Source organism: Brachionichthys hirsutus, chromosome 9 (genome assembly GCF_040956055.1).
Source record: "Brachionichthys hirsutus isolate HB-005 chromosome 9, CSIRO-AGI_Bhir_v1, whole genome shotgun sequence".
Lineage (NCBI taxonomy): Eukaryota > Metazoa > Chordata > Actinopteri > Lophiiformes > Brachionichthyidae > Brachionichthys > Brachionichthys hirsutus.
In genome coordinates this window covers 10,523,953-10,538,956 of record NC_090905.1, presented here as the reverse complement: position 1 = coordinate 10,538,956, position 15,004 = coordinate 10,523,953, and the positions used below count along the sequence as shown (strand labels likewise).

Here is a 15,004-nt window from a genome sequence, read left to right as displayed (position 1 = left end):
ACAAATAACGTATTTCTTTATGAAAGGTTAAAGTCACGAGTTCTAAAATTTGCCTTCACACAAAGGTGACATTTTCACAAAAAGAAAGTGTGATGTGATGCCAGATTAGAGCTGTGACTAAATCACATCTGTGACTATCATTTGTGGCATATTCATTTATGCTCTCTCAATATATTCTCACCAGGTTGTTATATTTTCCTGTTAAATTGCTGCAAGTGGAAAATAACCTGCTGATTAATGTTGTACAAAAGTTCTAATTTTGTGTAAAATATGCTTTTTTGTAGATGTTCCTGGAAAGATGCGAGAAAAGCACGAGCAATGATCCACTTTAAAATCATCCCAGTCCCACAAGAGGAAAAAGCACCAACGTCTGTCTGTGGCAATCAGCTGCAAGATCATTCCTAACTCCTCTTTAGCACAGATCTATATACTTTAAAATGTTTTCAAAGAGTTACAGTGTCACTTATTAATATGATTTTTTTTTTTAAATCATGAACAATCACTAAATTTGGGACTACTTGAAATCTTTGCTAGTTCCTGTTTCCTCTTCCTTCAGAAAATATTTTGCATGGGATTAATAAATGCATCAATCCATTTCCTTGCAGCTTTTCCACTTCGCGGGTCACGGGAGTTGCTGGAGCCTATCCCAGCTTGCTATGGGCGAGAAGCGGGTTACACCTCGGATGCGTCGCCAGGGCATCGTGGATTAATAAATACATGATCTTTTTTTTTTTTTATGTAGAAACAACATTAAATAATTTTGTTTTTGAGTTTAACCATCGTTTCATTTTTTTCAGTGTGTCTTTGAAGACATAGTGTCACTGACTGTAACTGAATGTCGAGAGGCACGACTTCAAAAGTCCAGCTGGACTCTGATCTTTCAGGGAATAGTGTTCTTCCCTCCCTCTCCGCCTGCTGCAGCGTCTGCTGCTGCCCCCGTCCCTCAGCCTGTGTAAAACCCTCCACATGCTCTACCATGAGGATTTAGGTGTTAAAACTTTCAATGAAGACCACAGTCACCCTCCCCCATTCCAAAAGACCCATTTTTTCCCCCTCATCCCCACCCTTCCCTCCAAATCAACACCGTCCTCCCCAGACCTCAGAACACAAAGCCCTCAGAGCAAACCAGAACAAAAATCATAGCACGCCATTCAATCATTGTTCCCCCCCCCCCCCCCCCCCCTCTCTCGCCCCTTTTACGGTCCCACTAAAGGTTTTAGCTGGGCAGAGAAGGAGGGCTGTCACTGAGGAAACCTTAGCCCATTGATGAAGTGACAGGACCTGCCAGAATATGATCCTAATCCTGTTTCCAGCATTCTTTTAGCCCGCTGGCATCGCAATTCCTCCACACATTCTCTGAGCTGTCAACTACGAAAATCCCTCTAATAGCGCATTGCCCAGATACACATCAAAGAGCTCCTGGAAACCTTGAGCAGCTTAGCTGCCATAGACACACTCTCTCACACACATTAACACAATATTCCCTTTAATTTACACCCATATGGAAGCTACAAACACAGAAATCCTGGACATTCGTGACAAATTGTCCAGATATTTAGAGCAAAATAGGCATTTGTGCACACTGTGTTTGAGGCCTTAATATTATTTTTCTTGCACTGTAACCTGCCCCATCATAAAACACCCACCTGCCTGCTCAATCCCCTTTCTTTAGTGAGACAGGGATATAATCTTTACAGTAATGGAGCAAATAATACGGAAATGACTTGGAAAAACAGGTGTCTGAACTTTGCTGACTCGGTGAAACCTTTTCACTCCTATTTTATCTCATTCTATTCTTACTTAATCCATCGATATCCCAACTGAAGGTAATCTTCTTATGGCAAAGCATTCTGTTTCGGTGCAGCCAAACCTCGGGTGACAGGGTGGGGGGGAGAGTGAAGGGTAGGTGGGCGGGTGGCGGATTGGAGGCTCTTTAGAGGCTGACATTGCTTCAGTCATTTTATACAGGATTAGTTATTCTGCAGCCGGTGAACAAGTGGCAGGCTCCCCCTTGTGTGATGTGAAAACCTTGCCACTGATGAATGCAGACCTCCTGTGTCTAAATTATTTATGGTTCAATAAATGAAATATATCAACTTCATTTCTTTTTCTTTTTTTTTACTGTACTGGGTTGAAGGTGCGTGGAAATCAAAGATTCACTGTTACGCCATTCAGTCGCGGCTCTGTCAGCCAACCAGAGAGGAGCTGGAATCAGCACCGCTAAACTAATCCCTCTCCTTTCAACAACTTCTTCTTATTTTGAAACTTTGAGATGATGTTTCTGCCTCTTTTTTTTTAAGTGAGTGCATTTGGATGATATCATAAAATTAAAAATAAATAAAAATGGTTTTAAACAAAGCCACACTGTCTATTTTCTTAATCCAACCACAAATATTCAAAAGTAATGCTTTTATACAGAAAATGTTTTTTCTTTCCTTACGCTGTCAACATTAATTCATCCAGTCATTATTTTACAACCGTTGATGAAAATGACAAGATAAGAAATGCTATATTTCCATTTTATATTTCCAACTGATGACACTGAGAACACGAGTCATTCTTATAGGTGTGATTTATTCCCTTGCATTGAACAGATAAATTACTCACATTTTCAGAAACACATGTCTTCAAGCTACAGTTATAATACAGAATATGTCTGTCCGTCTTTTTGCTCACAAGAAGTGGGGAATAAATTTTGCACTCAAGACAACCAAAAATATTGACTGGGTTCATTTTTATTTGCACATCTTCTCTTATTTTCCTTCTTTAAATCTGATGCTAATAGCCATGAATGAAAAATAAAGTGAACGCTTTGTCTCAAATCCTTCCCACAAATGGAGACAGGGAGTGTGTGTTCAGACAGAGGCAAACGCTGATGGATATTTGCAATGCTCAGCAGAGTCTTGCAGGCTGAGTTCAGTGCTGCGACTTGAGGCTTATATGCCATCTATAAAAAAAAAAAAAAACCCAGTCGAGAGGGATTGTTTTGAGTGACCCAAACTTTACCTCTGATATCTGATCTGAAGTTATAGTCCGTGTCATGCTTCAGAAGGGTGCGTGCATGCATTGTTCACATTCAGCAGTTGAATCATAGAAAATTTTAATATCTGTCCTGGAAGGAGACGTCCTGCCTTGATTTTACAGAGGATGCTGAAATCATATTTGAGCAACTAGCTTTTAATAACGTTGACCTATGCCGTTCACCAGGAAGGAATCAAATAAAACATAAGAGCCAAAGCTAAGAAGCGCTGTTTGTTCACAGGTGCAGTCCAGCTGGGAATTTATTTTATCATGTCCACCGAGTCCTTGTTAAATATTCTGTTTAAGGTCTGTTCATTGCTTTCTGGGGTTCCCATATGAGGAGGAGGTGTTGGCAACCCAAGGTCCCCTGTCTTTGTAAGTGCTTGCTCTTGGACACATTAATGAGGTCTTCAATGACCAAAATATGTATCGCCTCTACCGTTGTCAAACTGCTCAAGCTTTTATTTGGACTCTGGTAAACCACATACGTCTGCAAGCAGCTCGGTTAAATTGCATGAAGCAAGCACTATGTTGGATTTGGATGCATACAGAGGAGTCTGACATCAGATAGAGACCAAATCGAGCTTTTTAAATGATATACTTTTTGCTGACGAGTCTGAGTTTTGAGTGAGATATGATACATATGAAGGGAGCCCACCTCCTGTTGACAGGCCTCATAATAAGTTTGGCCCCGCCCACATATAGCCCTAGTTGGGGAGTGTGTCCAATCCCAGCGATGCTGCATGCTGCTTGGCCCTCAGCCGGAGGTTCTCAATGCTGGTGGTCTTGCTGCTGAGGCTTCCGGGAAGCCCCCCTGGAGCTGCCTGCATTAAAGGGCTGTTCCATACCTGCTGAGCCTGCGACAGGGTCTGGTAGTAGGACTGGCAGGGCAGGGAGGGCAGGGAGGCCAGCGGGGACGGCATGTTGACGTTCATGCCCAGGTAGGGCAGAGAGGACGGTGTGCTCATGTCAAAGGAAGGGTAGTGCACAAGGTTGTTGGTGGCAGCCATATGCTGCCGAAATTGCTCCTGCAGCCGGAATAGGCTGAGGGGAGATGAAGCGTAGGAGTTGCCCAAACCGCTGGTCACGCTACTGGAGGACGGCAAGGTGGGGGAGCTCAGGGGCGAGTCTGAAACGGGAAACAACAAGGAGTACTTTAGACACATTTGGACACAAAATGTTTTTTGTGTGTATTACGTGTCGTTTATATTTTTGTAAAGATACGGCACATATACAGCAAACTTTTTACCTGAGGTGGGGTTGAGGCGTTTGCATGATGGGGAGCTGCTCCCAGGCTCCTCCCTGATCTTTACCCTCGCCTCCCCCCTCATTTCATCCTCCTCTCTGTCCGCGTTGTCTTCTGCCGCTGACTCACAGTCCGACTCCTCAGGAGAAGTGACATTGACTTCCACGCTCATCTCTCCAGGCTGGGGCTGTGCGGCTGACTCCGAGTGACAAGAGGAGGAGGAAGAGGAGGAAGGCGGGGGAGGGGTGTGGGCCTCAGGATGCAAGGTAGTAGTAGCGGAGTTGTTGTTGGTCTTTGGGATGTCAGTCTTGGAGGTCTCCGTGGAACCCTCGGAATCTCCGGACACCTCCTTCTGTTTCTGGAGTTGCTCCTTCTGAAGGCTGCGCTGCTTCTTACGAAACTTTGCCCGCCTGTTCTTGAACCAGACCTGGAGGATGGATGATGGGAAGAGCAGGTGAGGTCAAAGGACAAACCAAAAACCCACTTAGCATTCGTTAGTATAACTTTAAACAGTTTGTAGGATTTATTGACACCCAGTGGTGAGAACTGAAAATGCAACCAACTGAACACCCTTCATCTCACCCGACCCCATACTGGCCCTCTGTCGAGTCTGGATTTGTCCAATATGGGCTTTCGTACAAATATTTCGATACACCATGGCGTTCATGCCCGCACTTAAGATGTTTAATTTGTAATTTTTAACCTGAACGCGTGCTTCAGGAAGGTTGGTGCACATGGCCAGACGTTCACGCATCACCACATCTGGGTAGTGGGTCTTCTGAAAGGTTTTCTCCAGGGCTTCCAGCTGCTGGGCGGTGAAGGCCGTCCGGCTGCGCCGCTGCTTTCGGTGCTGTGAGCCGTACCGGGCCTCGAGGATAATGTCTTGAAATGTGCAGCCGTTAAAAGAAACAAGGAAACACGAGCAATTTAATTGAAGGACGAGTCAAAGTCAAACATTAGCACCCTGCAGGTGAACAATGCATGCTGACCTTGTTTTAATACCACCGGTTTATAAGTAGTTTGTACTCAGCTGAAATAATTGTAAAAGGAAATCTTTGATATTATTGTGCCGAAGTGATACTTTGAACATCAAGATGAGCAACTGATCCCTTACCTGCCAGTCTCTCTGCAAGAGTGAGGGCATGCACCGAGGGCCTGTAGTCAGGTGCATGCTGAGCCTGCTGCGCCGCCTGCTGGTGAAGATTGTACATGGCGCTCAGAGAATTCATGGCGTGCAGAGAGTAGCCGTTAACCCCGTAGTTCTGCATGACAGGTGAGCTGAAGACACAAAACGAGCTGCTCTGAACAAGTGTTCTGTGGTTTAAGCAATATTAGACAATTAAATATATTTTACTGCATTCTTTGTGGCAAGAATGACTGAAATGGCAACAGGTAAGCTCAGAGGGAAAATATTCAAACACACTATACACGCACACGCACACGCACACGCACACAATATATTGATATATATATATTGATGAGATCCAAGCTTTCGGAAATATATGGCTGTCAGCAATGTTCCCTCTAATTGTTCATGCGTCTGAGCAAACACACAAACTCCCTGAGCAGTCCCTTGGACAACTTTGAGCAACATCATAATGAGACATTTTATTTTAAACGCACTTTACATTTGAAAGCAAATCTAAAAGTGCACAATAGCATAAAAATAAATAACATAAAAACAAAAGATAAAAATCAACAAATAAAACAGATAAAATGAACAAGCAAAGGATGTGTGTACTGTGGTCCAGCGAGATTCCTGGAACTCCGGTCACAATGGCGTCTATTAGCTGCGTAAAAACATGTGAATCTCATCATTAGCCGGAGCAGCCAGTCACCGGAGACTGACTCAGTGGGAAATAGCGCGGAATGAATGTTTACGTGTTTATGTTATTTTCAATTTAGGTTGGATATTTTTTATTTTTATTATGATGTAATGCTGCAATTTAAACCCATGTTGAAGTCCTGTGGTTTAATTCATTGTTGTGCGCAACATTCCTCCATCTGTAATTTACCTGCAGTATGTAAATCTATCAATAATAATAATAATAATAACAATGTTTGTTTGTTTAAATAATTTTACATGTACATGACAAAAAACAACCAAATTAATTTGGATAATTTTGCCCTCTCGTGGGAGTATCTCCAGCCCAGTGTTCACTCTAAAGAGGATTTAATTCATTCCACTGCGCTGAAACGCTCCGCAGGCCGACAGCAGGTGCGACTAAATATTTACTCTGCTCCCTGAGAGTTTGACTCGGGTCGGGGTCGTTTATTTCAGGCTGCGGCGGGTCCCAGGTCAGTGTCAGACGCCTCGAGGCTATAACGGAGATGTGTGACAGCTATTCAGAAAAAACACAATGACTGCTGCCTAATGCGGGTGAAAGAGGTTCATATTTAATTTGTCATCAGAACTGACTGTGTGTGTGTGTGTGTGCGCGTGTGTGTGCGTGGTGACTAATTTTCTTGTGTGAGTATTTAATTGCATTAATTTTAATCAAATGAGCATGTGATTGGATTCGTGTAATCTGTTCTATTATTTTCAAAAATGCATCTTAACAATTTAACACGACTCCTTCTTCATGGCGATGTGACGTGGCCTCGGGGCCGTGGGTTTAACGCGCGTCATGCCGTGGATTTACGCGTTAAACAGCGTTCTCTCTGCATACCGCCGCGGGGCCGGAGCTCTGCGCTTGCATGGCGTCAGTTCAGCAGCATTCAGAATCTTAAACTATACCTGAAACACGAACATGTAAAATGACATGACAGCTCAAGTCTGTAATGTCAAATACCTAAGTGCAATTAAACTAAATTACAAGCATTAAAATGTTTAACCCTTTAAGTCTTTTTTTTATTTTTTAATAAAATTTGACGACCTACAGGAAAGGTCTAACTAAACCCAGAAAAGCTGCTGTTTTAAAACAGACTCCGCTGCAAATCGTCCAACTTGGCGTCAGCAAACTTCTTACCTGCCGTTTCCTTCTTTACAAGTTATTTGAAATATCTCCACCGGTAGCTGAATATTTTTTTTCTTTCACATCTCCAACTCTAACATCCACGGGCTTCTGTTCAGTCTCTCCTCTTTATTAGTTTGAATTCATTCACTTTTATATCCTGTGGAATTCCCGGCGTCTCTTCCGGGTCCTCCGCCTCACCTCTCCGTGAATGTGGGAGGATGCTGAGCTGCCATCTCTCTGCCTTTAAAGCGCTCCGGGTGGGGTCATCGTCACCGGCCGCTCAGACGCACCCTCTCTGCTCCAATCACATTGCTTTCCTCCGCCCTCCTCCTCCACCTCCTCCACCTCCTCCTCCTCCTCCTCCTCCTCCTCCTCCTCCGCACCTCCCCGCGCAGATTTCTCCTTCCAAGGTGCCGACTTGTATGCTGTGGCGAAATTACTAAAATATTTCTTTTTGATTTGCATTTTTTTTGCTAATAGATTACCGAAGGTATTTATTTATTTATTGATATAAAACACATTATTGTTAATTTTGTAGGTGACAATAATATTGGCTTCAACCTGACCAGCAATATTTTTTGTATGAAATTCATTAACAGAATGCATTTCGAACTACTCCCAATTTTTGTTTGTTTGTTTGTTTTTATATGAAGGGTTTACTTGTAAAAATAAAATAAAAATGGAACCACGTTCAAAGGGCTGCAGTTTTCACCCTAATGAATGGTTTGGATAAACAACCATTCCACATATCAGGTGCAGTAATGTTAAAAATGAAGTAAATTGATAATACCTGTATCACATTTTTATCCTGAAAGCAAACAGACCAAAACTTAAAACACATTAATACTGAGTTCGTAAAAAACAGTTAATAAAAACGACCTGGACGATGTGCAAAATGAGAAGTAAAGGCCTTGTGCTCAGTGTTTCGGGGTTCATGCGCTGCTTTCATTGGATGCTGCTCCTTTAGATGGAGAAACTCGGGCTGGGCCGCTGCCTCCTCCAGCAGCTCCCCGGGCCCGAGGGATTTAGGTTAGGATTGGTAGACAAGACGCCCGTTCACCCTCCAAAAATGTCTTTAAATGACTGCTGCTAAGAGGATTAGAACAAGAATGCCCCTCTCTTCTTCAAGGTTTTTTTAGAAAAGATTTCTTCTCCCGAAGAAAAACCGTTTAGGCTGGAATTAAGGGCAGCGAAAAGTAGCCTTTTAATGTAAAGCTTGCATATTTTGTTGCATTTTCTGAGAGGGAGAGAGAGAAAGAGGAAGCTGCAGTTGAGGGGGGGGGTCAGGACCTGAACTCGATCTGATCTTTGGCCACACTCATTTGTAGAACGCCTGCGTGAGCGCAGCTAAAATATATTAATTAATGTTTGTAGAAGTTTAATATGATTTGATAATATTAAAATATCTAATTTGGTTTCTTTGCGAATTTCTACGTCTAATTGATAATTAAAAGGTAAAGATTATTTTCAATTCCCACAATTATTTTGTTGTTTAATTTTTTATTTATTTAGTGCCTGCAGCGAATTTCTGACCGAAAGGATTAAAAAGAAATCAGATTAACTTGTGAACCGATGGAAGCAAGAATTTAAACTGGAGGTAAATCTGTCCAGTGTCTCTTTGTGGGAACCGTTGCTAAAGTAATTAAAGCGAGGAGGAATTCTTCTCAGCTGCTCTTCCCCAAATCAGCTTTTTCACGGAACTTAATAGGGCTAATGTCCTGCGTGGACGAGGGCTTTCAGCAAGTGTCAGGAAGGCCTGCTATTAGAGCGCAATTAGGCCTATGGACAACGTTCCCTCTAAGGTGCGCTCGTGCGTAATTACGCACAGCTGATACGGTCTTCGCGCAGCGAAAATCTATGTTGTGCACAAAAAAAAAACCCAACCTAAATGTAAAATAACATAAACAGGAAACATTCATTCTGCGCTACTTCCCACTGAGTTAGTGAGTGGCTGGTGACTGGCTGCTCCGGCTAATGATGAGATTCACATGTTTTTACGCAGCTAATAGACGCCATTGTGACCGGAGTTCCAGGACTCTCGCTGGACCACAGAACACACATCCTTTGCTTGTTCATTTTATCACTTGTTTTTATGTTATTTATTTATGTAACCGGATGATTGGCGTTGATTGGGCAGGCAGGTGTGGGAGGGAGCACCTGTGGCCCATTTACCACTGATTGGGGGGGGGGCGTATATAGGCGCTTCCCCTCCCTCGTTCCGGGTCCTCATTTGTGTTTTCCCCGTCTCGAAGGCAGGTTGGCCGTAGACTGTCACTGCCTTGTCTCGCCCTTTCTTTTGTTATTAGAGTCGTAAATAAATGTTTTGAATTAGTAACTGCCGTGCCGGTTTTCACTGTGCACTGTGAGCGGACCTGTGGGTGGGGAAACCCGCTAAAACGAGCTGGAAACCCGACGGAACACAAAATAGATTTTTAGGTTGAAAGGCCTAAAGTGGCGTTGTTGGCAACAATCGTCTAGCCCCATATGCACAACGCCACATTTGCCATTGTGCACTTTGAGATTTTCTTTCAAATGTAAAGTGCGTTTTAAATAAAATGTCTTACTATGGTGCTGTCAAAGGGACTGCTCATGGAATTTGTGTTTGCTCAGACGCATGAAAAATTAGAGGGAACATTGCCTGTGGAGCAGCAGACTATTCCATAACAGGGGGGAGATGAAACGCAACCTAATTTATAACATGAGGACATCGATAGTAATCAAAAATGTTAGTGTTCCGAAATCACTCTGGTTTGTTTGTGTATGACCTGTCAGTCTACAGACATGCTGACTTTCTATCAAGACATCTCTCAGTCTGCTGCTTTATAAAGCAGGAAATGGGATATTTTAGATACATGTGAACAGCAATGGATTTATTTTGGAGGACATTACCATGTTGCTATCATGAACATCATCCTGAATGCAGGACACATCTCTTTACTTACCATTCTCATGCGGCTTCTGATCCTTATTACCTTCAGGATGGCAGCACTACTCGCTCCAGGCTAACTTTCTAAAACCCAAATTCATCTCAGATTTTTGTGGATTTCGCTGCTGTGCTCTTTGTTCTCTGCACCCTGGCTGAATTCAAAATTTATCATGTTAAAACCTCTCCCCAGCGCTGCGTTATCCCTCCTCCTGCATGCCTGAATACCAGAACTTTATCCCTGCATCATGACTTTGGGTGCCTGAATCCAAGCTCAGCTGAAGAAGCTGCAGCAACTTATAAATCGTATTCACAATTTTATCAGGTTTAAAATGCTTGAACGTTTGTAATTTTACCCCTCAAAGCGGCATTTTACATCAGATTGAGGCGAAAGTTGATGCCTTTAGCCTTCAGAGTCCATTAACTTTTATCATTAGGTTTTCTTTAACTTCATGCATTAGGCTTCATTGGAGGTTCTGTGGTCTGCACAGGCCCTCTGTCAAGGTTAGCTTCTAGTCATTTGGGTGAAATTCATCATTATGACGTATGGGACTTGTGTGACTGGAGTAACAAAGCAGCGTGCCATTAACAATCCTCTGGCTGCATAGCTGCACATTCATCTTTAGGACTTCCCTCGTGAATGTTGGAAGCCTGACGGACTCTCCTCTGTCTTCTAAATGAAAGTACACATTTAAATTTTAAGAACTGAGACAAATTAACACCTTAATATTGAATAATTGATTATTTATTTTTTTGCACAATTTTAGCTAACCATTGTCACCTTCATAATATTCTTACTTTTTTAAATGCTAACAGATCATGCAGATTTTTGCAGACATGAAGAAGCTGGTGGTGCATGGTGTGCTTTGGAGTTCATGAACAATTAAGAAAATTAAATGGATGCAGTGGGAGAGAACAAAAACTGGAGAACCAAAACATTGAGCTGAAAGAGGCTTAAACGCCTTGAAGAGATGAAACAGCAAAGTCAGGTTACAAGTTTGTGTGCAGTTGTCGCAACAGATGATTGAGAGCACTTTACATATTATGGTAATAGGAAGATAAAGGTTGATTGATTGACTGATCAAGCTTTTCAACTTTTCATATGTTGTGTTCCTAAAATACGACAGGAATCATGTGAAAAATAAAATCAACATTTCCATTTAATCTCGACATTATGTATTCGTTGTCAAGCCTACATTACCCACAATGCAAATCAACAGCTGACGGTTTGTCCAGAGAGGTATTGTGTGAATTTAGATGAGCAGACCCCAGAGGCCTGGTCAGTTCACTCCATGCACCCAGATTTATCGCCTTTTCCAGGTTGTAGTCTTGAGAAAATAGTATCTCTTGGTCAATGTGATTGCTTTTATAATAGCTTTTAAACAATAATTGTGCATTTGGACATAGCAGCACCTGTAGATAGATTTGAATGTTTAGGACTCTAAGGATCTTACACTTTACACATCAAGGAGTTTCTTAAAAAGTGGTGTTAAAATACTTTTATGGGTGAAGCCGAGTGTCTGTAAGTGAGACTGAGCAGAAGTTGCTATTTTGATCACCACAGTTCATCCGTGTACGATGCTGCAGGCTCATCGATGGATACACGATGCTGCAGCAATGCAGGGCTTCTCCTCTGAACGGTTTCTCTGGCAGACTTGACATATCGATGTTGGCAGGTTTGTTTCCTCGCTCTTTCTCAGAGACGGCCTTTGGTTGTGCCCCTTAGGCTGCGGCCCAGCACAAGGGTTCCTATTGTCAGGGCCTAATCCAGGGGCTACACAGCTTTAGCAACATGGTGGGATAAAAGCCCATCAAACCACTACTTTATGGGGGCAAATCTTTTCTAATCCGTCGCTTTATCTAAACAAAAGGAGAGAAACAAGAGGATAGAAAGAAACTGTGCAGACATAGGGCAAGACTGAGAGCTAAGATGCGAATAAGTAATTTCACTGGAGAAGCTAACAATTTTTGACAGGCTTTCACTAACGGATTGCTAAAAAAAATAAAACAGACACCAAGATTCCAAAACGGGCCGTAAAGGGTCTTTTTTTTTCTTTTTCTAAAGTTAAACTCCAGATCCTTAGAGGGACATGTCGAAATTAGTGAGATGAATTCAAAAACCTTCGGTATTAAGAGGACTTGGCATTAAGCACCTGTCAATTGTGGACGCAAGAAAAAATTGCTCTCGGTTTGCGCCGGTGATGCAAACAAGCAAAGGCTGTGTGATCTCGAACCCGTTCTTTGATCTGTTCTCAGACTGTGAAAAGGGAGGATGGGCATTTCTCTTTTCTCAGTCAGATTATCTTCTCTATCACACCCGAGCCCAGCCTGTGCCCAACAACAATAATACACCAAGATACAGCACGATTTTCTCAATAGACAATGAATGACAGTTATAAAGATACAGGCCAACCTTCACTTCCCCCCTCTGAATTTGTGGCTCCACAGTCACATTGTGCATGTGTGGACAAATACCCTGACACTGTTCTGCGTCTGCTGCCTATTCCAGTTTCTATCTTTGCTCCACAACCCCCCTTCAGTTCCCAAGCGCTGCATCTACAAATGACTCCGTGAGTTAGGGGCTCCATTTTCGGTCGCAGCTTCACAGGAGGGCCACTTGGAGGCGGACAGCTGAGCAGAGGTTGGGAAACAGGCACTTCACACTGTAACTCTATGTGTATAAACCTCCACAGCCGGGGGGGCTTTTAGTGAGTTGCTTTGCTCTCAGGTATACTAACAGAAATATGGTGACGTAAATCATTCATAACATGAAAGCAAATGCGTTGCCCTCATCCGCGCAAAACAAATTAGAGGCTTTTTAAATGCGGATCAATCATTTCATCCATCATTTTTAATTTTTACCCGACAGCATGCCCCCTGCTGGCCTTTGTTGACACCGTCTGATGGGGGTAATTAAGAGATAATAGGAAAGGGATGCTCATCAGGGACTGAGCGATTAGCGATTCATTACATGAGATTAGAACGTAGAGAAAGAGAGGAGGAGTGGTTGGATTTTGGAGGGGGGGCACACTGGGTGAGCCTGACAAATTACCAATGGATTTATCTGGGGTAATTAACTGTCACCCAAGGAAAAGGCAGGGGCTGTTACAGTAACGGTGAGACAGACAGGCAGATTCTGGGCCTCTTCTCCATTCATGACAGTGGATCTTTTATTGTTGATTTGTGTGTTCAGACACAAATAATCTGACTGCGAATACAAAGGGAGGGGTGGGGGGGGGGTAATTAGCACTGGGAATGTCTTGGGTAAAAAGCTTCTAAAGAACAATGGGAATTGCAGCATTAAACGCAATTAATTAGCAAGAGTCTAAGAGAAGCAGCATTCAGTGCTAAAGTGTGAAATTGAGCGGTTCCCCCTTTAAAAAATCTTTCCATCACATACGAATGGCTTCCATCCACATTTTGATCATCATGATCCTATAAAGTCAGAAAGTCTATATTCCCATCTTCCTAGTCCTTTCAAAGCCAGCCTCCCATCCAGGATTAATCCTCTCTGGTCCTTACCAGCCTCACAAAGCAGTGCACACTTACACAAAGTTACTCTTCACCATCTGTTTTATCTGATTTGAAAGCACTTAGACACAGCTTTTAGTATTTTCTTGATTAAAAGGACAGGGGGGACACTCAGTCGGTGTGATAACTGCTCCCCCCGTACATTGTCTCCGTCTCAACATCCAACATCTGGCTATTGTTAAATCTGCTTGAAAGCATCTACGGGTCATCTGGATTCATACATTCAGAGAAGTCTGGCTTAGCTGTTGCTGTGTTGCCTCTTTAGTCTCCTAGTATCAGAATTATGGCTTTTTAACAGGAGCTCTGCTTTAATCGCCTGCTTTAGACACACTTTTCTGAATATATGACGCACGAGCAGCAAGTCAAACACAAAGAAAGCACAAAACTTCAACATAAAGCTGTGCAAATCGCAAATAACACTTTGTCAGTGATGGTTCATCATTTATCATCCCTTCAGTTTATAAGTGGTGAGGATGAATCTTAGGAAGAGCACAGCTAACAGGACCTGTTGCATTGAGCTCTTCCTCCATAATCTCTTTTATACAGTCTTTTTATGAAATCAGTTTAAGGGGTTCATTTATTGTTGTTTCATAATCTGGGTTTATGCCTTGTTCTGCAAACAGGCCTGTTTAAGAAGGCTTTGGCTTGCCGTCAGGGCAGAGCCACATCCAGCTTTAACCCACTGACCGCTGGAACATCAGCCTAACAAGATCATTTAAACACAAACAGTTTTGCGAGGAGAATTTTGGCAATATAGTCTTCATTTTGCTGTTGGGAAACAAATCAACTGAAACAAAAAGCAAAAAGCAGCAAAAGAAATCGCTCTTAAGTAAAGATGTGCCAAACAAGAGGCCATGTTGGACTTTGATGACTCTAGTTTGGTACAGATTAAAATCTAGAATCTGTTCATTGATGATCTTTAGAGGAACTGCAAGACACAGTTGGTCTCCCTCAAACAAAACTACAGGCTGCTGTCAGTCTTTAAGGTAGCCTCCCTAGCTTGAATTCTTCATATTAAAAATACATTTTCTCACTTCCAGGCAAAGTAATAAAGACATTTCCCCAATAGTCGCATATTAAAAAAAAAAAAATGTTTCTTTAAATTAACTTCTTCAATCTTTTGTGAATGCATTTAATGGAAGACATTTTTCCTGTCTCACCGTCTTGTGCTGAAATGTTTAGTCTGGTGTTATTTAGAAATGAAACTTCAGTTGGTCACGTGTGAAATCGGCGTTCGGTAATCTTGGTCTATTGTTAGATTGGCTCTGATTACAGATTGGCTCTGATTACAGAGTGATGTCAGTCTCTTCACTGACTGGCCCAAAG

The 15,004-nt window shown here is 42.5% G+C and overlaps 1 protein-coding gene across 1 annotated transcript; it reads right to left on the bottom strand.

The window, feature by feature from the left end:
• Window positions 1-3,728: 3,728 nt before the first annotated feature.
• Window positions 3,729-5,535, bottom strand: LOC137899752 (diencephalon/mesencephalon homeobox protein 1-A-like). Its single transcript, XM_068743792.1, has 4 exons — window positions 5,382-5,535; window positions 4,971-5,149; window positions 4,271-4,694; window positions 3,729-4,150 (listed from the first exon to the last, which is right to left on the bottom strand). Exons 1-4 carry the CDS (start codon window positions 5,533-5,535, stop codon window positions 3,729-3,731), a joined length of 1,179 nt encoding a protein of 392 aa, XP_068599893.1.
• Between the last annotated feature and the right edge of the window lie 9,469 nt (window positions 5,536-15,004).

Excerpts from the sequence above, each read along its gene's own strand:
- LOC137899752 (XM_068743792.1), bottom strand. The coding sequence starts at position 5,535 with ATGCAGAACTACGGGGTTAACGGCTACTCTCTGCACGCCATGAATTCT. Across the intron at positions 5,150-5,381 it reads TCTTGCAGAGAGACTGGCAG|ACATTATCCTCGAGGCCCGG; the intron begins GTAAGGGATCAG and ends GCACATTTCAAG. Across the intron at positions 4,695-4,970 it reads TTCCTGAAGCACGCGTTCAG|GTCTGGTTCAAGAACAGGCG; the intron begins GTTAAAAATTAC and ends TCCATCCTCCAG.